The sequence below is a fragment of the Spea bombifrons genome, chromosome 12, assembly GCF_027358695.1.
Source record: "Spea bombifrons isolate aSpeBom1 chromosome 12, aSpeBom1.2.pri, whole genome shotgun sequence".
Lineage (NCBI taxonomy): Eukaryota > Metazoa > Chordata > Amphibia > Anura > Pelobatidae > Spea > Spea bombifrons.
The window spans coordinates 23,101,798-23,128,493 of record NC_071098.1 but is presented as its reverse complement, the minus strand read 5'-3'; the positions used below and the strand labels follow the sequence as shown (position 1 = coordinate 23,128,493).

At 40.9% G+C, this 26,696-nt stretch overlaps 1 protein-coding gene across 1 annotated transcript; it reads left to right on the top strand.

Moving 5' to 3' along the window:
• The first annotated feature begins 3,110 nt into the window (after positions 1–3,110).
• On the top strand, positions 3,111–16,155 carry MYADM (myeloid associated differentiation marker). The gene is made up of 2 exons (XM_053452476.1): positions 3,111–3,198; positions 15,117–16,155. The coding sequence occupies exon 2, from the start codon at positions 15,128–15,130 to the stop codon at positions 16,046–16,048; it is 921 nt and encodes a 306-aa protein (XP_053308451.1). The 5' UTR covers positions 3,111–3,198; positions 15,117–15,127; the 3' UTR covers positions 16,049–16,155.
• The last annotated feature ends 10,541 nt before the right edge of the window (positions 16,156–26,696 follow it).

Here is a 26,696-nt window from a genome sequence, read left to right as displayed (position 1 = left end):
TAAAAATGCAGCTGGCTTAAATATTATGTTTTTGAAAAATGTCCCTTTTTAGCTAATATTAGGAAAAAAAATGGTAGGGGTTTTTTTTTTATTTGTCATACCATTCGTGACTGAGGATATTTTTAGTTTTGCAGTGTTGTTGTTTAGCTATAGTTTTCTTCTCTCTCATTTGATACCATTATTTTGATCATATCATCTAATTTCCTATAAAAAAATAACCATAAAACAAAAAAATAAATGTTTTTTTTATTCAAAAAATATTTTACCTTTCTACAAAGGCTAATGAAAAAAACCTGCTTAATAGATTCTAATACTTGTCCTTAGTTTAGACATACACAATTTTTTTGTAAGTTATTGGGCAATTAGTAGCATTGCTGTTTCAAAACCATTTTTTTAAATCTGGTTATTTGGCGCATCCTGTCTTATTTGGGACATCTTTGAAGCCGGCAAATTCAATTTACCCCCACGTCAAACCACAGGGTATTTCAAATTATGTTATTTTAACTCGTTCCATGCACCTATTCTAAAAATAGCCTTTGTCTTTTTTCCCACATACATTGTAATTTAGGTATGAGGTTACAGCTTCTGGTATGTGCCACAGCCAACACACACCCCAATGTGTGGGGCTAAAAGGCCACATTTCGGCAGTGCACATTTTTCTATTCTGAATTTTGACTTCACTGCGGATGTGTGTGAGATGGTGGCCCCACCCTCTCCCAGAGTTTGGCTTTGTTGACCTATTACGTGGGATTGTCCCTGAATTTTAGTGCACCTTTTTAAAAATGGTCTACATCACCTTAACAATGGATATGGCAATAAGACCACATGAATCACATCACGTTGCACTTGAATATATAATCGGAGGTGATTTTCAGTACAGCAATGCCAGATTCATGGCCCAGTTACTTTTATTGACAACCTGGTTCCTTCCCGGGACAATCTTGTAAGTACTGCATTAGAAGAACATCCATCTGTTTACTTAAACCCATACAATACATGTGTGCTATTCAGCATTCAATACACCTTACTGTCTCCGTTTTCTTTTAACCGAAATAAACATTTCATTCTCTACCTGTATGCCGTCAGACGATCTGTAGCTATATGTTATGCACTGCTACCTACATGGCCTTTGCATGCAACGTACATGTATGTTAGCACATGTCACAGAAGCCTTCGTGTCATGGGCTCCTGGAGGGGACTGAGTGCCAGCCTCCTTCCTACAGACTATGGGCCCTGGTAAGGAGTGCCACGTTATCCAAATCATAAGAGACTCTAAAGACTGTGGAGCTCGGAAACAGATTTGGGGTTCCTGCATTTTGGGACTGTGACGGTTGCTAGAGTCACCCGACCCCTCAGTTAATGTTATCCAATGACATAAAGCCCTTTTGTGTGTTATTAATAAAAATGTATTTTATTATTGCGTAATCGTTTACACATGGCACACTACAGTCTGGGAGATAATCTAATCAAGACAATGTGTATTCCTTATCTTAGTGGTATCTGTGTCCTTTTGTATTGTTAATCTCTTTACTGCCCCTGTTGTCTCTGGGATGCAGATTAAGGGGGATGTTTGTATCTTGTTTTATGTTAATGTGTGTTTTGCTGGATATATCCAGCCATCTGTGTCTAAAATAAATCAGCTCTCCTCTTGTTGTACCTAAAGTCTAGTCTTGCCTGGTTATTTGGGTACCGGATAGCGATTTCCCTTTACTTTGCTTGGGGATATTGCCTACAGATTGCAGGGAATTATTGTCCTGAAGGAAGAAGTCGCTCTTGGCGTAGAGGGACAATCCGAGGTCCCTGGTCGGTCCGTCACAGCACACTTATAATACATTTACTAAGTGGGAGGGGTTAAAAAAAGATATTTTTTGCCATTTATTCAAAAACAAGGGGAAAATGTTTATTTAATGTTTATTTGGTGGTGTGAAAAAACATACGGACAGACGTGTTTCTGGCACATTCCCAAAACAATCAAGCCTAACAAACTGGGTAAAGGATTGAACACATGATTGTTTTCCGCTACAGCAAATGGCTATGATGACATAAAAATGAAATGTAACATTAATTGAATAAAGGAAAATAGAGCCTAAAACATTTTTCCCTTCTACTCACTGCTGCTTAGAGAAAAACTCTGTTCTTATGGATGACTTTCTGCTTATAGCGTACCGTATATTACATTTAAGTAAACAGTGCATGCCGAAATAACATATTCCGGCATAGTGTGGCTGGTCCAGGGGTGACACTTGAACGATCTGCCATTCCATGTTCTCCCCGACCAGCCTATTTACGCTATTACTGAGCCGGCACAGCCTTCATTGTACGCATTATAAGGTACTAAAATACTGTGCGCTTATGTGGGCATATGATGTCATACCGAGGCGAGGGTGGCAGAGGTGGTGAGGGGTCAGGCATAGGCCAGCACCAAAAGTAATAAATACATCACTGGCATGAGGGGTGATGCCAGTGGGCAAAAAGTTTTAATTTAAGGTTGCTTTAGCAAGCAAATAAAAAGAAGGAAGCCCCTCATTGCCAGAAACAGTGCTATAATAAACCTGGTGGCATAAGAATAATGTAAATAAAATAATTCATATTTACTTACATCACTGCCAATATATAGATATAAATATAGGGCACATTTAATAGGCCTATTTAAGATATTTCCAGTTACGTTCCAGTCCTATTTAAACAATAAACAAGACATAAAAGCACATACAATAAAATGTTATCATTAACCCATCTTCGAATTACATACATTTGTTTACCTTTCGGCTTCTGTTTACACAATTTTAATGTTTTCCCGCTCAATTAATTTGCATGTTAATGCCAAGCACTCTTTAACTCAATTAAAATAGGTCTGCTTTGTTTGTTTGTTTTTCCTTTAATATTATGGACGAGCTCCTGCCCTGAGGTTGTATGTTTAGTTATAAGTCAATAGATTCTATAACGTTATGCTATAAGGAGGGCTCCTTTTAACTCTTTCTCCCTCACATTTCACTGCCATGTAATGTCTTCTGTAATGGGGCCGGCGGCACGCAGTACAGTTAACTTCCTTTCTAAGGAATAGTATGTAAAGTAGACGGCCCCTCCCTGCGAAGCTGTGAGTATATGTGTCCTGCAGCCGCACCCATCCTCAGCCTGTACTCATTTTACGTCCTCGCCGCTGGCTGTGCGAACTCTCTCTCCAATCTACAAAGAAAGGTACGCATTACAAACTCCAATGCATCCTGTATTTATTCCCTTGCTAGAACGCATCGTTTACCGTATTTCATATGATAAAAGAGTTTTAGATTTCTGCCCCCACCTTCAGCCCCATCAGTTCGGTTAGTGCAGCCGCAGACCATTAACTTCCAGCTTAAGGGCTTTCTTAAAGAACATCTGGAGCGTCAGACTACAACTCCCATGATGCTCAGCAGCAGTATTTAGCAAACAGCATGTTGATCATCCCTGTTGCAGATCGTATTTTTTTGTGTGTGTGATGATTGTGGAGTGTGCAAGAGGGGTTAAAGCACAGCACAGCACCCTTTTTACACGTGTGTAGTAGTTACATTGGTGGTGGCTGGGCAGAGGCTGATAGGTGTGGTGTGAGAGCTGCCAGCTGTGACTTGTGTTCACATGTTGCCTATTATTGGGAATAATGTTAATGGCATCCTTGGGGCAGCAGATTTTAAGTGTATGCAAAATGTGTAGCCTGGTAGGCTGGTCTTCTGTTTCCATAGATAAAGATAATCTATAGTATATATATATATATATAATCTACAGTATATGGTGGGATGGCTTTTTAAAACACTTAAATGCTATCTTTCTAAAGGTTCCTTAGGATATTTCTGAATGAAAACACTCTTTTTCTGTAGGGAAGAAAACTTTCACTACTATGGTCCTCTGTGATCCATAAGAAAATAACTAGGGATGGACAAGTAACCTGTGAGCTGGCTAGCTATAGATCATCTGTGTATGTTTGGATGCATCTTATTATTTAATGATTTATGTATTCCTTTTGCTTTTCTACTTAATTTACATTCCGGGGATGGCTGGTATCCATCTATATTGCACAGACGTAATGATTAAGTTGGGTGCAGCGTGTACCTCCTGAGTCTCACTCAAACTGGGAGCTTTACTGACCATGTGCACAATTCTGCGCATGTACAGTATGCATTCTCCTGACACCAGAGAATGAAATCAAAACCCAAGATTGAGGTCCAGAATACCACTGCCCCCCCGCCCCAAGCTCTGTCTCTGTCCTGAAAAGAGGAACTGAGGTAGAGCTCGGTGGAACAACGGCATAGAGGCAAAATCAGGACTGTCCTTCGCAAAGTGGGACAGTTGGGAGGCATGGCGGTGTAATTGTATTGTTCCATTCAGACACCAGAATATCTAGAGTAACAAGGGTTCTAGACATTACTTACACCATGACTAGACCCATGCTGTGCTTATTTCCTATGGTCAATGTCAGATTACTGGGCAGCAAATGCTGTCTGCTCTACTGTTTAATTTGCAATCGCATAATAATCATATACACTGATCATAAAACTGATAATTAAAAAAAGAAATCTGTAAAGCTGATATTTTTGATTTTGATTATATTTATTTTAATGAGTGCTTTTGGAGGCAAAATCTATCTAAAGAGAGTTTTCAATGTAAGATTCATTAAAGTTAAATAAAACAATTTAAGTAGTTCTCCAAATATCATAATGGAATCATCAGATCTGATATAGCTGTTACTAATCTAAAAAATTAAAGATTATAACTACCAGCAAGAATGGGAGTTCTTATGATTTAAATCAAATCCACACGATTGATGTTAAATGTTACAGTGTGTGTGTAATGGACCCCTCATTACTATACGAGAGAACTTCTGGTTTGTCTTCCATGGCACCACAGAATGTTGTAGACAAATGCACGGTGCTCCTATTCCTAACCTCTTGTTAGTAATTTCCTATTCTAACGTCAAGAAAAGACTCTCCTAAGAGCTCAACCATGAAAAGAGGTCCATGGTCCCCACTTAGCCCACAGACTCTAACAGCTAGTAATTGCAAAAAAACAAAAGAGAATCGGGTGGTGGAGTATTCGCTTAAACAGTTACCTTGCTCTACCACGTGGCATCTGCCACTACATTATCCTTAGTTAAATGCATGAGAACTCCACATACATGTCTCATTCCAGCCACCACATATTGACAAACAGTGTGGCTATATTTTGTAATTAACCGTTTGTGAGTTGGGCTAAACATCCAATCAAAACAACCTAGCTACCACTCCATCTCTTAAAAGCAGGGGTGGACAATGTGGGTGTTTAATTCAGCAACAGCTGCAAGGCTGTCTCTTGCCTAGCCCTAATTTAAAATAATAAGCATACCTGGGAACCCTCCAGGCTTAACCTGGAGTCTCCAGGTGAAAAGCTGCTACTCTGGGTCTCTTGTTGCCTTCTCCAGGCATGGGAGCAGGGTGTGACCACACCCACATTTTCCTGACCACACCCAGTTTCCTCAATAAATGATGTCTGGGGCTAGCCCTGACCCAAAACAAAGCCACTCCCCCCACAAGATGGAGAGTGTTGGGAAATATAACCTGGGAAGTTATACTGTACATTTCACACTTGGCTCCTCCAGGAATTGGTGCTTTGTAGACTGCCTGTAGTATTGGTTCTTGAGCCATCTGTGCTTGATAGGTCCCTTATGTTCCCGGTGGCTGCTTCCTGAGTTTTGCAAACCAGGCTCCTTGCACAAAGAATGGGAGCCCCATACATTCTTAGCGGCATGGTTGAACTGTCACTAGACCTGTCAATGCCACCAACACCTTGGCCTGCTATATTTCATTGCAAGGAAGAGACACTGTCCGGCATGACCGTTCCTTCAAATGCAACTCAACTGTTGAGCTTGACACAGAGAGATGGAGGTTTTCTTAGGCCAGCCTCCATGATCAAATCAAACGGTTTGCGTTTCTAAACGAGCGTAAACAACAACGTTACAAGCACATCTAACCGTTTGCCTGACATGCTCTTTGATTTCCCTTTTAGAAACAGTTGCTGTCAGGCACACATTTTACTAAACAGGCTCTTGATTCTGAATGTTTCTCATTCTTTTGTTGATCTGTACTGAACTTTAATAATATTTTAGTTAATGTCATGAGAACGCAACATTCTTGCTCAGAAGATGTAATGATGTGATTTTGAGCTAAAAGCTTCTTTGTGAGTCTGGAACTGTCCTCAATTAGTGAGCTCCCTGTTTATTCTGGGCAGTGAGTCATATTGGGAGGAATGTCTCATGGAATAGCAATAGGAAAAATTATTTTAACCCAACGTACTACGTAACCTAGAGAGTCAATGAAAATGTTTATGTACAGGTATAAAAATGGCAAGAAAAATATGATGTTACAAATACAACTATTTCAGTAAATTATTTCACAATTTTTACATAGTGCTTTAACCAAGCAGTGTTACGAAGATGTTAGAAAATCCTTACATATTTGTAGTGTTGGACGAGAAGGCCTGACTCGCAGTCTCCAGTTAATTCCAAAGGTGTTCGATGGTCAGGGCTCTGTGAGGTCCGGTCAAGTTCTTCCACACCAAACTCATCCAACCATGTCTTTATGGATCTTACTTTGAGCGCTGGGGCACAGTCATGCTGGAAAAGAAAAGGATCTTCCTCAAACCGTTCCCACAAAGCATGGCTTTGTCCAAAATGTCTTGGTATGCTGAAGCTGTAAGATTTTACTTCACTGGAAGTAAGGGACCCAACCCCTGATTTCAATAATTATGAAGTGTGGGTCAATACCTTTGTCCATAAATTAGCGCACAAAGCAAGGTCCATAAAGACATGGTTGGATGAGTTTGGTGTGGAAGAACTTGACCGGCCCGCATAGAGCCCTGACTTCAACCCCGTCAAATACCTTTAAGATGAACGTGAACAGAGATTATCAGTGCCTGACCTCACAAATGCTTTACTGGATAAATGAGCAACATTTCTACAGAAACACTCCAAAATCTTGTGCAAAGCCTTTCAGAAGAGTGGAAGCTGTCATAGCTGCAAAGGGGGGACAAACTTCATATTAATGTCTATGTATTTAGAATGCAGTGTTATCAAAGTCCCTGTAGGTGGATTGGTCGGTTGTCCCAGTACTTGTGTCTGTATAGTATGTATGTATGTATGTGTGTGTGTGTGTGTGTGTGTGTGTATATATATATATATATATATATATATATATAATATGTTTTCAATGGGTTTAAGGACCCATTAAGGGGTTAATATATATGATTACAGACATCTTTAATGTTTGTTTATTTTTTTTGGCATGTAATTGAGGGATTCATCTAGAGCTGAAACAACGAATCGATAAAATCGATAATAATCGATAACGGAAATCATCGATAACGATTTCCGTTATCGATTAATCGAGTGATCAATTCGTTGTTGGAGCACTCGGCTCCTTTTACTTACCTCCGCGAGCGTTCCCCGCTTCTGCTACACGCTCTGCAGTCTCCGCCTTCTTCTAGCTACGTGACGGATGTGACGTGTTCCGGTTCGCTCTGTGCGAGTTGCTCCATTCGCACAGAGCGATTCGCGGGGGTGGGGGTCCACGGCGGGGTGGGAGTGGGGTTTCAGGGGATGCAGGGCAGGGTGTGAGTGTGGGTGCAGGGCAGAGTGGGGGTGGGGGGTGCAGGGCAGGAGACTGGGTGCAGGGCAGAGTGGGGGTGGGGATGCAGGGTGTGAGTGTGGGTGCAGAGCAGAGTGGGAGACTGGGTGCAGGGCAGAGTGGGGGTGGGGATGCAGGGCAGGGTGTGAGTGTGGGTGCAGGGCAGAGTGGGTGCAGGGCAGAGTGGGTGCAGGGCAGAGTGTGAGTGTGGGGGCAGGGCAGAATGTGGGGGCAGGGCTGGGTGCAGGGCAGAGTTGGAGACTGGGTGCAGGGGCACAGTGCAAAGTGCTGGGTGCAAAGTGCCAGTGCTGGGTGCAAAGTGCCAGGGCTGGGTGCAAAGTGCTGGGTGCAAAGTGCCAGGGCTGGGGCAAAGTGCTGGGCGCTAAGTGCTGAGTGCTGGGTACAAAGTGCTGGGTGCAAAGTGCAAAGTGCTGGATGCAAAGTGCCAGGGCTGGGGCAAAGTGCTGGGTGCTGAGTGCTGGGTACAAAGTGCTGGGTGCAAAGTGCCAGGGCTGGGTGCAAAGTGCTGGTGCAAAGTGCTGAATGCTGGGTGCAAAGTGCTGGATGCAAAGTGCCAGGGCTGGGGCAAAGTGCTGGGGGCAAAGTGCTGGGGGCAAAGTGCCAGGGCTGGGTGCAAAGTGCTGGGTGCAAAGTGCTGGGTGCAAAGTGCAAAGTGCTGGGGCAAAGTTTCTTGAACAGTAATAGTCCACCTCTTTTCAGAATGTTTGGGGTTATTTTGTTTCATAAATATTGTGTTTGGGTTCTTGTACTTTGAAAATATTGTTTTTTATTACATCATAACAAAATAAGAATGTTAATGTAAATTTTAAGTTGTTTTTTAACATCCAGTTCATTAAATTCTTTTAAATAAACGAAAAATTTGCATATTGTTTTTTTTATCCGATTAATCGATTAATCGAAAAAATAATCGGCCGATTAATCGATTATTAAAATAATCGTTAGTTGCAGCCCTAGATTCATCCCTCCAGCTACTTACGTTGTAGGAGATACATTTGGCCAAACATATCTCCTGCATAGTAGTATGCATGCATGCATATTTATCACCAGCCAGCTCTGACTTCCAGGACTCTGAGACCCCTTGGCATATGTGCAGAAATAATAATTTCAGTGGGCTTGCTTGTTACTGATTGGCTGCTTCAAGGGGTCAAAGCTGGCACAAAAAGTGGACAGTGGTGGTGGGGGGGTATTCTGCAATTCAAAAGCTGCAGTGTTTTAGGAAAGACCCCTGTTGTAGAGCAGGTGAAGGACATGAAACATCAGTTACAGAAGAGAAAGAGCTATTAATAAAAGGAATCATTTTGTTTCACCTATAAATATCATAGGATACATTTTGTTTGTGCAGGTCAAAAAAGAGGCCAGTGTCTGACTTCATGCATGCCTGGTATTCGTGTTACCCAAGTCCTCCATAGGTGGCGTCACTGCTTTCCCAAACAAGCTATATTGATGTCTCCACCACATACTATATAGAGAGAACTGTTTAACCCCTTAAGGACAATGGGCGGTCCCTAAACCCATTGAAAGCAATGCATTTTGAGCCCGTACATGTACGGGCTTTGTCATTAAGGGGTTAAAAATAAAATTAGAAGATATTAAAACAAAATTAAAAGGTAGGAACTGCATGTGGGGTAACGATTCTTGCCACTGGTTGAAATCAGTGGTAGCACTTACTGCGCATGAACATTGGGGTCCAAGAGTCAGTGCTGCAGCTCACTGGTGGTATGTATATAGCATGCAAGATGTGAAGACATCCTCTGCATGGAAAATAGTGGGGAGTAAGGGGCAAATGCATATGGGATATTCTGCCCAACCCCCATAATGCATTAGCAAGGGAGAACACGCAGCTATCATATGCATTAATGTGTATGTATGATGGCTGGCATGTTCCTTTAACTGACTGATTACTGTGTCCAGGCTTCTCAATTTCTGGAGCTTCCTAAAATAGCCACAGGTAAGTGCTGCATGTAGCGAGAAGTAAAAAGAAACCTTTCATTTTTTTCTTCCCCCTTAATGCACCCTCTCTCTTAAAAACGATGTTTAAAGGTTTAATACTACATGTGAAACGGCTAAGCTTACAGATCCTAATAGACAGCAATGGCCACATTGATGGGGAGTGAGTTGTGACGAGAATGATGTGTGATAAGTGTGACGGGAGTGATGTGTGATAGGTGTGATGGGAACGGGGTCTCTTTTAACTAGAAGACCTTAATGGCAATGCCTCTTCTGTAATGTCAGAGATGGACAGGCTGAGCAGTGAAGACAGGTAGGATTAAGAGACCCAGTATTTTATCTATTTTAGATATATGCCATAGTCTTACATAATAGTATAAAACATTTGGGGACACAATGTCGATGTGGAACAGCATCTTTAAGCAAGTAGAGTTCGGAGCTTTATGTGTAGGCTTAGTACATGCCTTTATTTCAGAGAAGTGATAGAATAAGAGGTCATGATCTAAAACTAGAGCATCAGAATCGTAGATGTAATGTAAGAAAGGTTTGCTTTATCAGTGGGGTGCTAGATGGATGGAACAGCTTCTCAGCAGAAGTGGCAGTACAGTAAGGGAAGTTAAACATGTATAGAATAGGCAAAATCTAAGACATCTAAGACTAAGAACTGATTAGGGTCTGAGTCTTTACAGCAGGAAAAAGCGGCAGATAAGTGGGCGGAATGGTTCTTATCTGCTGTCAAAGTCTGTTTCTATGTTACAACAGATTTCAAAATGGCTTTTCAAAGGATGCACAGAAACTCGCTTCGTTGTAACTCTTAGATGGCCCTGGGGTTCTTATTAAGCTGTGTTGCTATCTTTGCCAAACACACAAACCTTTGTACAATTAAGCCTAAAGGGACACTCCAGTGAACATATGCATGTTGATGGGGGTCCCCTTTCTACAGAATCCCCCATGTGCATATGTCTCTCAGACATACACAGTTTTAACATACTGTGCATAGGCAGTATTATAGGATAACATAAAAGTTGGGTTTTTTCCCCTGTAAATCTGTGGTAGACTTAATTGTCCTAGCGGACTTAACTAATTATTTCCCATTATAAGATTAATTAATGAACTCAGACAATGCAGCTGTGAAACAAGAGATGTGCCACACCTATAATATATATATAACTGCATGGGCCCTGTGGACTTTTGGTACCAGTTACCTCATTCCATAAACGTTATGATTTAAACAGGAAACATCTGTGACTCAGATATACCGAAGCTGCCAAAATATATACATGAACTTTTTTTTCCCCTCCCTGTAATACTTAATAAAAAAAAAACTTGTCCTGGTTCAGTTTCCTAAAATCAAGCACATAGAAAAACATCGGAAGTAGGATGGGGATGGGTCATGCTGAAGAACTCTGTGACTTTAGGCATGGCGCTGTCCATAAGATGCTACAAGTCAGGTCATGAAAAATCTGCCCTCCTACATCTGCCCCAGTCCCTTGTAAGAGATGCTATTGAAGTGGAAGGGTCTAGGAGTAACAACCGAGTGCTGAGGTATGTAGGGAGTAAAATCTGTCCTCTGTAGCATCAGTCACCACAGAGTTCCAGACTACATCTGGACGCAACATCAGCACAAGTGCTGTGCCACCTAATATGTGTGGTGGTTTTAATCAACTTGCTGTATTGGAGGTAACTGAAAGGTGTGATATTGTTTACACGTTTATAGTATGCCACTGTGGTTTCCTGATCCTTCCTGCTTTACATAGTATTGGTATCTATAAAACTAAAGATAATGCAAATCAATTTTTAAGAAAGAGAAAATAGTCAGAGGAAAGAAGACAAGAGATGGGCAAATGTAGTAAATCTCTCTGCATTTATGTTAGGGACAACCACAGATCCCATGATTGGAACTTGTGCATACTGGCAATTGCCATACATTTTGAAGTATTTTGTTCCTAGGGGTTACCCTTTCAGTGTTGCGCCAGTGTCTGCATCGTGGCTGCACATATCCTATGTACTAGGTGGAGTGCAGCTCTTCCGTATCGATCAACAATAACGCCAACCGGGGAGACGGCTCCACTCTTGCCAAGAAGGCCTATAATAATTGAAATGCATATTTCCGTAATGGGGGAAACCTCTCTGCATGTCCACCACAAATAGAAGTAATTCGCTTCTTCCTCACATCCACGCAAACACTGGCCATCGGCCCCCAGGAACATCTTTTGAAGTTTCTTGGGATCTAGGTACCAGCATAAAATAATTTTATAGACTTGCTACTTGATGATTGTCCAGGCTGTCAGGGCGTGGATATTGTGCAATGTGGACAACCAATTCTGAACCGTAATCCTGACGTGTGGAGGGTATCTTTTCCTTTTTTTGATACCCACACCATGTGTATTCTAGAATCGACTTTATTTTCGTGGATTACTTACTCGCCACATGCAATGGTGCAAAATATATATATATATATATATATATATATATACACACCCCCATTTATATAAGTGTAGAATGTCTCACTAATTTATATATTCTCTGCCTGAAAATGAAATATTGTGAAACCACTGTGGTTTCCCACTATATGAGCTTATTGGGAGCTTAAACTAGTATCACTGGAGAAAAATGAAGCAGTCCCATGATGGATAACAAGCAAATGGAATGAGCCAAGTTCCAACTGATGGAAAACTTATTCTAGTGGATGTGAAAGTTTGGACAAACTACCTATTTTAAGAAAATGTAGTAGTTTTACTCTATATCAGTTGCTACAAAACATTAAATAAAAGTCGGCACTGGGATACGATCTTCCCAAAAAATCTGTTGCATCAGAAATATTAATATACAGGGTGGTATTCCAGCATAATGCATGTTAAAGCTGTTGGTAGGTCTGGTATTTGATGGGACAGCAGGAGGCTGGGACATAAACTTTGTTGTTCTAAGCTGTCCTGGAAAAGCTGGGACTGTTGTCAGCTATCGATGAAATCATTTATTAAAAAACCCTACAGCTTGAAATTTGTGAAATCATTTAGTGCACAAATGTCCATAGAGTAAGATTTAGAGTCATACAGTTACAGAGTAATATCCAAGGGATCTCCAAGGTTGTATAGTCTTAAACAGAAAGATAAAATCCAAATCATGGCAACAGGGAGCAAAAAATGGCTGCTCCCATGCTTTGGAAGTAAGTTGCGTTTCTAATACCTATAGATTGCTTATTTTATTTTGTAAAGGCCATTGCGGAGGTTTACTTTAGGTACTGAATTGTTAATTATGAAAAATAAAAATTTTTAAATAGATTGGCCTCTTTGGGTAACAGGAGTTAAATTGTGCCGGGATGCAGTGTGATAGTAACGAACTGACATACAATGGAGGGAATCCTTTAAAATGAACTTACGAAGAATTCTTCTGAGTGGAATGCTGTCCATATACGGTCACTCCAACCGAGTCTTGGCTCTGTTCCCATATGCTGAAAAGCCAACTTCACCTCTACCGCTACATAAACAATTGAATTTGTTTACATGACACTAATGTAGTTCCTTCACAGTTGGAAAGCTGGAAACACGGACAAAATTTGATTAACCAATTAGTTACCAAAAGTAATTCTGGACTATAAGTTTTTTTTTTGTTTTTTTTTTTGGTCTTTTATCCTTTTGCATTGCCATCGAAGTGATTTATCTTCGTGAAATGTAAAGGCCCAGTTCTAGGGGCTTTTAACTGGGAATTTGTTAACCAAGTAGGCACCAGAGACATGTAAGACTAGGTAAAGCAGAGCAAGGCCAGTCAAACCAGATATCTAGACAGGCAGCCACCACTATTCTTTTAACTCGTGAATTTGACACTGTGGGCAGGATCATCGGATTAGTGCCATGTTCAGCACATAGCCCAGAAGTATTCTTTTAAATTAAACATTTTGTGCAGTTAGTTGGAAGATATATGTGAAATTGTGGGGTCATTAATACATTATCGGTGGGGCAAGGCCACAGTTCGATAAAATGGAGCAGAGAGTGCACAGTTGTAAAGTGGGTGCAGCCTTGAAATAACGGAAGCATTGAAAGCAAATCCTTAGCGTTCTACATCTTAACCCAAAACATTGCATATTAAAGTACTTTTATGTGCATTCTTTAAGGGGTTAAAAATAAATAAATGTAGGTAACTTAGGGAGAATCAGCAACTCCCGCTTTTTTTGCGAGAAAGTAAACCGTGTGTCAGAAGCTGTGTTCGGCCAAATACACATGTATGGAAAATAGCTGGAGGGGAACGAACACATTCATACGGGGGATTCTCCTGAATTGCACCATGCATTTGCAAGGAAGGCACCACAATAACTTAAAAAGTGCCCCTTTATTAACGCCATATTGCAAACAGGGAGTTGGTGTGAATACTTAATACCACTACTCGCAAGCTCCCTCTGTAGGCACCATGGTAAAACTGCATCTCATTCACATTTTTTAGTACTTTGGCTCTCATCTGCTTTCTGTCTGTAGTGACGGCACCTGATATTGTGCATACCAGAATGCAGAATGAGAAAGCATATTTTTGTTTGTAAAAAAGATCAGTACTTTTTATAATATACATCCTTTTAAACAATATTGTGATCTTTTTAAAATGATCCAAAATGAGGGTTTCATCCACGTGTGTTTTTGTTTCCATGCGATTAGGACATGGACAGAAGAGCGGCTATAGAAATGTAAGAGATCCTCTTGCCAGTATGACCCGGGATTTAATGTTGCCTGTGCTATTAACTTAACTGACACATCTGGAAATCATGATACTGTTTAACCCATTCATGGCAAGGGTATTTCACATCCTAAAGCAGTGGTTCCCACCCCAGTTTCCAACTAATGGGGCCAAAAATACTTTTGCAAGCAATTGATGTTATTGCGGTAATAGAACCGAAGCATAATAAGTATATAATAGAGCAAAGCGGTGACTTCATATGAAATATTCTAGATTGTAAACGCTTTTGAGCAGGGCCCTTCTCACCATTTGTTTCTGTAAATCCAAATTGTTATGCGATCCACTGCTATATAAATCAATAAACGATAAAACTTGCATTAACTGTTTTGTATGTTTTAATATGTATGTCTTCACGTTGTTAAGATTCTGTTTGACCGTCTGAACGATTAAAGCAAACCTTGTTAGACTACAAGTAAAAGTAATGTCTTACATATATACTGTATAGTGGATTTCCACAATGGCTACCTGGGTGGGTGCTGTGTGCACATACTCTTTGTGTTCCAAATAAGTGAATAGTTACACCGTACAAAGTTGGGCGCAGCATTATGTATGTCCATAAACAAATGTTATTGTATATACATTTGTTATTAGATATCCAACGTTGTGCGTGTATGTATGTCCAATAAAGACAAGGTATTTATTCCCAGCAAGTTAGTTATTAATTATCATTTACCTTGGGACAGGTTTAAGGCTCACACTAGAATAATTTCTAAAATTCACATTTAATAAAAATGCAAAATATTTTTTTGACGTTTCAATAACTAAACTCTCTTTTTTTTAAAATGTATTTTTAAATAGGTATCGCCACCATGCCGGTCCAACGCAGAACAGTCGTAACGACCAACACCAGCTTTTTCAAGTCGCCTGTTGTTATTGTACGAATTTTGGCAGCAATCTTTGCTTGTGTGACCTTCAGCTTGATAGCACACAAAGGACTTTATGGCGGCAGTGTTGGAGATTTGTGCATGTTCTCCTGGTGTTTCTGCTTCGCAGTCACCGTAATAATACTGATTGTGGAGTTTGCTGGGGTGCAAAATCGCATGCCTGTATCCTGGAGAAACTTCCCTATTACTTTTGCTATGTTTGCCGTTCTTATGTGCCTCTCTGCTACTATTATATACCCAGTGCGCTTTTTGGAGATGACGAGGTACAGTAGTGAACATCGGACTTACCAGATTGTGGCCATTGTATTTTCTTGCCTGACTACTTTGGCTTACATAATTGAAGTGTCTCTGACCAGAGCTAAGCCTGGTGAAGTTACTGGATATATGGCCACCACTCCAGGACTTTTAAAAGTTATTGAGAGCTATGTTGCCTGCATTATATTTGTTTTCATTTCTGATCCACCCCTCTATGACCGTCACGAAGCACTTAAATGGTGTTTGGCGGTTTATTGCATATGTTTTATTCTTTCTGTTGTAGTAATTATTTTGTGTGTAGGTGAGTGTACAGGATGGTTGCCTTGTGCATTCAATAAGTTCCTCACTGGTTATGCTCTGTTAGCGGCCATCCTTTATGCCACCGCCATGATCATCTGGCCTATCTATCAGTTTGACAAGAAGTACGGTACCCCACACCGGCCAGGAGGTTGTGGCAACCTTTCACGTGGAATCTGTCCCTGGGATAAGATGGTTGCAATTGCTATCCTGACAGCTATCAATCTTGTTGCTTACATCTTAGATCTTGTGTTTTCTACAAGACTAATATTCATTACTACAGCAAGTGTCTAACTCCTAAAGAGGTATTCATATTTTAGAAGTCTGGGTTTTATGCAGCCTTAACAAATATATGAGAAACCTTTTTTTTTACCTGATTTATCAATGCCCCACAAAAAAAATGATGTTATCGGTATTATCTTTAACCAAACTGTGTATCTATCTTTTTCTTATTTCAGTGTAATGTTCTATAGTGTTCCAGGTACCCTGTAGTCATAATTACAACTACAATCAGCCACCGTGGAATACTGCAAGCCATTAGGAGTAGCAATTTCACAATTGTAGTACAGCTAATTAATCTTAAACATTTAATATAGGTCCTTATATGTATGTAATATCAGTTTATTTGTAATATTATTTAAACATGTTATACTCTACACAGTTTTAACTTAGATACATGTTTTCATTGATTGTTTTCCAGGAGTTGCTAATATTTTTTCAAGACTGTCAGCCAGATTATATATTAATAAAAGGCATGTACAATCTAAAAAAAAAAACACAAAAAGCATCTTTTTCAGTGTGCCATATAGTTTGTTGTATAAAAACACGTTTTAGAGAAAATAGCCTATTGGTTTAGTAGTTGCACTTTGTCCTCTCCAGTTACAAGGTCGTTCTAATGTAGCTTTTGCACTATAAGCAGATATTTTTCAAAACAGCACACAATTATATATTTTTTCACATAATGTATTTCTAAGAAGTTAAAAGGAGCCATTCATTTAACATATTGGGGACAGTAGGGACATATTTAACTCGGGCGCTACCCTCAGCCTGACCCAGGCCAGTGCCCTTAGCTACAACCTTTTATTGCTGCCATCTTCATGGCGGAGCGGCCTCACATCCCAGCAGTATAGGGAAGCGCCCATTGCACAGCAGAAGTCCCATGGTTGTGTTGATAGACAACTGCCCATCTGGACCTCCCATAGCTGAATGACAGTATATTTTTTATATATATATATATATATATATATATATATATATATATATATATATATATATATATATATATATATATAAATAATCACAGCATTAGCAGTTTTACAGACTGTTACATAAAACAGTCCACTTTTGTTGTATTGGGACCATGATATGCAAACTTTGCTTTGCAGAAGAGGTGCATATCACTGTAATGAAGAATTTAACGGTGATTTCAACATTTGAGTCCTTACCTTTTTTTTTTGGTTTTTTTTTTACATAGCTGGAAGGTCAATGGAATAATATTATGTGTCTTCAAAACATTTAATTCAAACATTTTTCATCTGTATGGTTATGAAAGAGCTCAACACATGGCCATGCACCATTAAGTGTTTCTTAATCATTTCACTTGAAATATTATTTTGCATGAATATGTAATCAGCATATGTTTGTAAGTGTTCTAGAATTAATGTGTTATCAGTATTGCTAAAGTATGTAAACATTTTATATGAAATGCACATAAAAGGAAAAACTCGTGGTTTGTCTATCATCTACTTAATGCTTTGCTCATATTAAATAAATATATTGTTACAAATCAATTATAGCCTATATTTTTGCCAAACTGTTATACCAAATATGTTTTTTTGTATCTTACTTACTGTGTAATCAACTTTTCCATAATAAATACAGACTATTGTCAATGTCTTTCCATTTGCAATTCATATACATACCACACTAAATATTTTATGTTTTTAGGAAATGGTATGTCCTTTGAAATACAGCTAATTAATTTGATTGTATTAAAATGTAGGGTATTGGTCATAATTGGGGAATCTAAAGTGATAAGACAAATTTACTTTTAAACCAGAGACACCTTTAAAACATAAACCCTAGAGTTACCACATACTATAAAATCTGTAAGTTTTCTGCCACACCGACACCCAGACACACACCAGGACAGGCTCTGCTACACCAACACCCAGATACACACACCAGAACAGGCTCTGCCACACCGACACCCAGACACACACCAGGACAGGCTCGGTTACACCGACACCCAGATACACACACCAGGACAGGGTTATACTTTTTAGATGTGTTAGGGCAATGGGATGTAAGGGTTTTTTCTTCATTACTTTTTATATATATTTTTTATTTTTTAATATCAGTTATCAGTTCAGTACGGTTAGAGGTCCTCTTAGGGACCTCTTGAACATGTCAGTGATGTCACAATGACATCACTTAGCTCACCGTTTTTTATTATTATTATTTTTTGTATTTTAGTGGGTTTTTTTTTTTTGCTGATTTGTTTTCCAGCATGAGAGAAGAGTGAGAAATCTCTGCACCGATTACACTGTGATCTCTATGCAAGTCCCCATGGGTGACCCGACCGGGCATTTAAAACTGTAACAGTTTTTCCGCGTCCCGCACCAGAAGTTGTTAAAGGAGACCGGGCAGCATCTGCTGACGGGGAGTCCAGCCTGTCAAAGGACAGCCTGATCTCCTGTTCAAGAACCGTACTGATGCATCCATATGTGTTTCGCCAGATGCGTTTTATGGACGTACTGGTACATCTATAGGGGACTGTCTGTATATTATATGTAAGTAGATTATACTTGAGATCTTATGGTGTGCATGAGCATAAACTCTAGATAAATTTAACCTCTTTGGTAGGCAAACAATAGTGTTCCATATGCATTGCAAAATGCTATTCGCCTTTTAAAACCTGTGAACATTTACGCCTAGTGTTAGTGGTTAATTAAATGCTGCTGTGGTGAGGAAGTGGCAACATTTGAACCTACAGTTCTCTGTAAAGTATTGCAACAGCGGATGATAACCATATTTTTGAGTTTGTGGTAGATTTTAAAAATATTTTGGCAATGGCAGGTACAGAAGGCAAGAAGTAAAGTTCTCTTGTGTAAGATAACTTTTTGTTCCCAAATACTAGAAGTAGGATCATGCATGTGTGTCCTCCGGAATGTCATCTGAAAAATCCACTACTCTGTTATGCAACTGAAGTTTCTCATCCACGATCATTCATAAGGGGAATAAACAGCAGGACATACACTCGTCCTTTTGCCACCACAACAGCCCTGACCCCTCGAAGCATGGACTCCACTAGACATTTGAAGGTGTGCTGTGATATCTGGCATCAAGATGTTAGGAGCAGATCATTTAATTGACACACACCCAGCCATCCATGTGATGTAAAAGAAAACATGATTCATCAGACCTTTCCACCTTCTTCCATTGCTCCGTGGTCCAGTTCTTATGCTCACTTGCCCATTGTAGTGGATAGGGGTGAGCATGGGCACCCTGACTGGTCTCCGCAGTCCCACACACAACAAATTGCTATGCACTGTATGTTCTGACACTTTTCTATCACAACCACGTGTACAAATGAGCCTTGGCTACCCATGACCCTGTGACCAGCTTTTCCTTCCTTGGACCACTTTTGATATGTACTGACCACTGCAGAACGGGAACACCCAACAAGAGCTGCAGTTTTGGAGATGCTCTGACCCGGTAGTCTGGCCATCACAATCTGGCCCTTGTCAAAGTCACTCAGATCCTTACGCTTTTTTTCCTGCTTCTAACACATCAACTTTGAGGATGAAATGTTCACTTGCTGCCTAATATATCCCACCCAATAACAGGTGCCATGATAACAAAATTATCAGTGTTATTCACTTCACTGGTCAGTGGTCATAATGTTATGGCTGATCGGTGTATGCACATATTGATTATGTTAACTATATTGACTATGTTAAACATTGATTGTAACAATATCACATCTACAGTTGGACCCTTAGGATAGCCTCAGACAGTTTTCTGCCTATAAGATATTCCCCTAGGTTGAACCTCCATGTGTCATAATAGCCAGGGTACTTCACTCAGCCAAACAGAACCTTGTTTTTTAATGAATACATAGAAGACAAGATAGACAACAAACCGACAGCTTCAAATCAACTCAGGATTTGTACCCCCAAGAAGCCTAATAGTTAAAATAAAAGTATTCCTCCCATAAAATAGACCTGTGAGCTTAACTTCTGTGGCTGGGAAAGTATTTGAAGGGTTATTAAGGGGTAATATTCAGGAATTCATCGGGAAGAACAGTGTTATTAGCAAAAATCATCATGGTTTTATGAAACATAGGTCCTGTCAAACTAATTTAATTGCATTCTGCAAAGAAGTAACTAGACGTGTAGATCAAGGTGTTGCAGTGGATGTAATCTACTTGGATTTTGCCAAGAAAATGTACAAGAAAATGTAATAACAAATGTCTAAAAAAGTGTAAAAAAACATAAAAAATAAAGTGTTTGGTTTTATGAGTAAATGCTAAGATTGGTGCTGTATTTTCCCAAAAATTGTGGCGTGAATATCTGAAAATTGAAGGATTCAATACTTCGTGTCACTTTTACTCGGATTTTATATTTGTTGTATGAGTGATACTAGACTTAGGTCACTACTGTACACAGTTATCTTTGGACTTTGTGTGTCTATGGTGTGTGCAGCACTTTATGAAATATATTGGTTGAGTTATATTTACGGTTTATATTTGTTTGTGCTTTAAGTACACCTTTTTTCTTTTGTATCTACCAGTACAGTGGTTAGCTGAAGTGGACTACATTTACCATGATGCTCTTTGGCAAATGAGCATCATGGGAAGAGTCACTTCAGCTTTTCAGGTTAATTTATACCCTCCAGTATAACAAATCAATAAGGCTGTGCTCCATGAAAAACTATTTTCTTTCTTCAAAATGCACTTATGTGAAATTAGAACTTGTTCAACAGACTGCCAAGTCAAATCAGTAATGTCATTAGCTGCTGTGGACTACATTTACCATGATGCCATTTGACAGCTGAGCATCATGGGAAATCCCCCAGCAGCAGCCAAACTGAGTCTCTGCAGCCATGATGGGGAGCTAGCATCTGAAGAAGAGCAGTAAATGGTGTTGTCAGGAGTGTTTAGTTAATAACATTTAATATAAAATATACTCAAGCTGCACACCATAATGACTAAGCTGCTATTTACTATAATAATCACAAAATCTTTGTAAAATAATGTACCAATACCCTAAAAGACATAATGGTGCAACCCATGTAGGAGAAAAACAATACACTTATAGAAATCTAGTAGAAGGGCACAAGACAAATATACAGATATAAATAGTCAAGGTCCATTGCATGTCCATATTTTAACCTTTAATACTTTAACATAGGTACTCTCTAGACTGTAAGCTCGTTTGAGCAGGGCCCTCCTCACCTGTAGTCTCTGTAAGTCAATTTGTTATGTTACATAGTGATGTCCGGATCATGAACGAATCGTTCATTTGATCCGGTTCTTTTTAGTGATCCGGATGAATCGGTTCACTAGAATGAACGATTCATTTGTAGCGGTTCAGTCTGTGAATCATGCAGCTGTAACCTGATCCTAGAGCTGTGAGTCATCTGCAGAGCACTCAGACACAGACTCTGGGGTCAGGTCACAGCTCATTAATTCACACAGGAACGATGACTCATAGAGTCAGAGAGTCGTTCAAAGAGTCGAATGATCCGAAGAGTCGAATGAACCGAAGAGTCGAATGAACCGAAGAGTCGAATGATCCGAATCTTACAGGGATCCGGATCTTACAAGGATCCGAATCTTACAGAGATTCGAATCATTCAGAGAATATTACTGATACCATACTTTTATAAATAAATACATTAATAATGTTCACACTGCCCCCAGGATTTAGATTCCCCTGAGTTTGCCCCCATTTACCTATAACTGCACCTACAGTTAACTTTATTAAATCAATTAAATTAACCCTCAGTCATCAGCATAAAATTAACCCTTATACCCCATCAACCATAACTGCCCCTGAAATTAACCGTAAAGATCCCATTAACCATAACGGCCCCTGAAATTAACCCTAAAGACCCCATTAACCATAACGGCCCCTGAAATTAACCCTAAATACTCCATTAACCATAACTGCCCCTAAATTAATTGCATATACTCCAGATAAATTACCTAATAAATTGGTATGGTTGATGGGGTCTTTAGTGTTCATTTAGGGGCAGTTATGCTTAATGGGGTGTTTAGGGATAATTTAGGGGCAGTTATGCTTAATGGGGTCTTTAGTGTTAATTTAGGGGCAGTTATGCTTAATGAGGTGTTTAGGGTTAATTTGGGGGCAGTTATGCTTAATGGGGTCTTTAGTGTTAATTTAGGGGCAGTTATGCTTAATGAGGTGTTTAGGGTTCATTTGGGGGTAGTTATGCTTAATGGGGTCTTTAGTGTTAATTTAGGGGCAGTTATGCTTAATGAGGTGTTTAGGGTTAATTTGGGGGCAGTTATGCTTAACGGGGTGTTTAGGGTTAATTTAGGGGCAGTTATGCTTAATGGGGTGTTTAGGGTTAATTTGGGGGCAGTTATGGTTAATGGGGTGTTAAGGGTTAATTTTAGGGGCAGTCATGGTTGATGGGGTGTTAAGGGTTAATTTTAGGGGCAGTCATGGTTGATGGGGTGTTTAGGGTTAATTTAATGGTGAGGGTTAATTTAATTAATTTGATAAAGTTAGCTTAAGGTGCAGTTGCAGGTAAAGGGGAATGTAAATCCTGGGGGCAGTGATTATTAATGTATTATTTATAACAGTATGGTGACATTCTCTGAATGATTAGAATGCCAATGAAGGCAGAGAGTCGTTCAAAGATCCGGATCTTACAATGATCCGGATCTTACAATGATCCGGATCTTACAGTGATCCGGATCTTACAGTGATCCGGATCACTGTAAGATTCGGATCCCTGTAAGATCCGAATCTTTGAACGACTCTCTGCCTTCATTGACATCACTGGAGGCAGGGGGGAGGATTCATAATGAAAGGGGCGGGGCCAATCGTTAGTGTGCCTGCACGGAGTTACTGGAAAAACAGTAACTCCGTGCAGGCACACTGAGTGGTCCGAAGATCCGGATCATGAATCGGATCATTTCAGTGAACGAATCGAAATGATCCGATTCACTTTAATGATCCGAACTTCCCATCACTAATGTTACATAGTACTTGTTATGTCCTGTCTACCCATTGTACAGCGCTCTGGGGAAATTAGGAAAAATGGAATTGGAGCATTGTTATTAAATTGCAGTTTTACACTGCTCAGCAATTTAGGAGTTCCCCTTATCTCTACTTTAAAGCTGTTGGTGAGGTGCTTTCTGGAAAAAATGTGTTTGCCCTTCCGGATCAGCTGTACTCAACCTTTAAATTAGACCCTTAGTGTTATGGCTCCTTTACTGTACATCTTGCCTTTAGCTATGACTTTGTAGCCCTGTAATCCTTTTGCAGTCTTTATGCATGTCTAACTGGAACATATAAAAAAATAAAACCTTTTTAGGATAAATGGATGCTTATTCTGTGTTGTTTAAATTTCCTTACTTTGTCAATATCTGACACATCTTTTGTAAGGATCTTATCTACCACCCTCTCAGTGATGAAAAATCATATTACATCAAAAATCCAAAATACTTACCTCTTTTTATATAAAGAATTTCAGAATCTGTAGCTGTTGGGAGCAATGGTGTCGTATCTGGCGCACGAGGCCAAAGCAACTCTTGAGCCCTGAGTCAACTGGCCATCGCAGAAAGCAGAGGAGCACATCCCCCAAGCCCAATCAGGGGTAAAAACAAGTTTGGGGACAATGCAGAAGCACCCCTGGCTCGTGGAGAAGCTGCTGCTGAGTAGGGATCTGGTGCAAGAAGGTTTGCTAGCATTGCGGCAGGAAGAAATAATGCAGAAGACCAGCAGAAGGACCAGGTGAATCCAGTGCCACAGGTGGCCGACGGGCCCTGGAAGTGTTAAGAGTGAGTTCCAGTTAAGAGGGTTGAACTGTTTGGTGGCATCCCAGATGTAGCCAAGCAGAATGCCTATGTATCTTTTGCTGGGCCACTAGGGGTTCTTAAGCAGGAATTGAAGGATAAGATTTGGAAAGGGAAATTTGTAGAAATATTTTCACTCTTTCCATTTGAAGCTTAATGTGCCTTTTACTTTTTATGCACAGTTTAATGAAGATGCCCTGTACCACACACTTATGAGCCTCCTATACCATAAGTCTGGAGTGACCGAGGTCTAATTATCCGTGAAGAAATCTGTCAAAAGAGATCTGGTGGCCGTGCTCAATTGTAACTTGGCTGCTGTTGCACCTACTTGTCCGCGGCGTCCCATCCCTCCAGGGCATGCCTACCTCACAGTGACAGCTCGGGTTTGCATAACACATTGCAAACCCCGCAGAGATGGCCAACGTACTCTCCCGCCAAGACCTGCAAGACTAGCTCCTCACATCCCATTCCACGCAGCTGCAGTCCTTGGCTGGTAAACTGGACACTATGACAGAATTGATACGGTCTTTGGTGGTCACGTCCCCCGCTAGACCACCTTTTGTATCCCGGGATTCCAGTCCCGAAGAACGCCCAGTTCGCTGGCTTGCGAACTCCAATGGGATCGGGGTGCCCTGAGAGCAGCCTACAGGAAGGGACTCAATGACAAAATTAAAGATGCTCTTCGGTACCATGACCCCCCATCTGACCTAGAGGAATTCATTGCCCTCTGTTTACACGTGGACAAGCGCATACAAGAAGGACAGATGGAGAAAGACAAAAGCAGACGTCTTTTACCTGCAGTACCCAGCACCACGTCAGAGGAACCCATGGAGATAGCCACCTAACCGAAGCCGAAAAGGCAAGAAGAAGGAGTTAAGGTCTCTGTTTTTATTGCGGTCAAGGCGATTACCTACTGCGTTCCTGTCCTGTGCATCAGGGAAACGAAAGAGCTTAGGGACCGACGGAGGAGAACCCCTAAGCACAACAATCACCTCTCCTCCGCACTGCATCACGATACCTGTCTCGCTTAGGTGGCATGGCCACTCTGTGGTCACCCAAGCTTTCATAGACTCTGGAGCATCTGGTGTGTTTCTGGACAAATACTGGGCCCTACAACACGGCTTGCCACTTCATCCCAAAGGGACTCCTCCCGTTGTGACTGATGTTGACGGTAACTTATTGGGTCCGGGAGTGGTCACCCAAGAGACCAAACCTCTCACGATGTTCATTGGGGCAACCCACAAAGAAACCATTGCATTCAAGATTATTCAATCACCTCACCCTCCCTTGATACTGGGTTACACCTGGCTGCGGTTACACAACCCACAAATCGATTGGGACAAGGGCGAGATACTAGAAAGGAGTACCACTTGTCACCGCTCCTGTTCGATACCCTGTAGACGAGTGAATCTCGTTTTGGAGATTACACCAACCGAACTAAACACTACTGGGAGTTCTTAGATGTGTTCTCCAAAAAACAAGCGGAACGTCTGCCTCCACACAGGCCCTATGATTGCTCCATAGACCGGGTACCACACCACCACGTGGCCGCACGTATCCCCTGTCAGAGCCAGAAAACAAAGCCCTTGAAGTGTACATCAAGGAGAGTCTGGAGAAGGGTTTCATCCAGCCCTCCTCATCACCTGCGGGGGCCGTGTTTTTCTTTGCGTCCAAGAAAGAGGGATCTCTTCGACCCTGTATCGATTACAGAGGCCTCAATCCTATCACCGTGAAAAATAGATACCCTCTCTTGTTGATCACTGAGATCTACGACCGGTTAAAAGGGGACACAGTGTTCACCAAGCTGGATCTGAGAGGTGCGTATAACTTAATTCGTGTCAAAGAAGACGATGAATGGAAAACAGCGTTCAACAGAAGTTGCGGTCATTATGAATATAGGGTGATGCCCTTTGGCCTCTGTATCGCACCTGCTGTATTCCAAGCCTTTGTCAATGATGTCTTTTGGGACATGCTACTCTCCCACGTTATAGTGTATCTGGACGGCATCCTTGTGTTTTCACCAGACCTCGAGACCCATCGCAAACATCTCCGTTCTGTCTTGCAGAGACTTTGTGAAAATGGCCTGTATGCTAAACCCGAAAAGTGTGAGTTTGAAAAACAAAGCCTGCCGTTTCTTGGGTATATTATATCCGCTGACAGCCTTGCGATGGACCCAAACAAGTTACAGGTGATCACCTACTGGCCTATACCACGCACAGTAAAGGCCGTACAAAGATTCCTGGGGTTCGCAAATTATTGCCGGTGCTTTATCCATGATTACGCCTCCATTGCAGCTCCCATCATAGCCTTCACGAAAAAGGGGGCTAATCCTCAGATCTGGTCAGTGGAAGCTATCAAAGTGTTCGAGAGACTAAAACGAGCCTTTGTCTCGGCTCCCATCCTACAGCGACCAGACCCTGCATTGCAGTACGTGCTAGAGGTGGATGCGTCAGAGAACGGAGCAGGCGCAGTTCGGTCACAACGTAATCCGACAACATCCAAGAGTCAGCCCTGTGCCTTCTCGAAGGGTTTCTCGTCCGCGGGACGCAACTATGATGTCGGCAACAGGGAATTACTAGCTATCAAACTCGCCTTTGAGGAATGGCGATATCTCCTTGAGGGAACTAAACTGCCTGTCGTGGTCATGACGGACCACAAAAACCTGCAATACATTGAGGTGGCACGACGTCTAAACCCTCTCCAAACCAGATGGGCATGATTTTTCACCTGCTTCAACTATCTCATTACCTCTCAACCCGGTTCGAAAAACATCAAAGCGGATGCCCCTCCACTTAGTGTCGGATAGAGGTCCTCAGTTTATATCCCGGTACTGGAGGACTCTTTGCCACAAGCTAGGAATCCGTACACATCTGTCGTCCGCATATCATC

Bases quoted from the DNA above. Each gene is read 5' to 3' on its own strand.
- MYADM (XM_053452476.1), top strand. From the start codon at position 15,128: ATGCCGGTCCAACGCAGAACAGTCGTAACGACCAACACCAGCTTTTTC.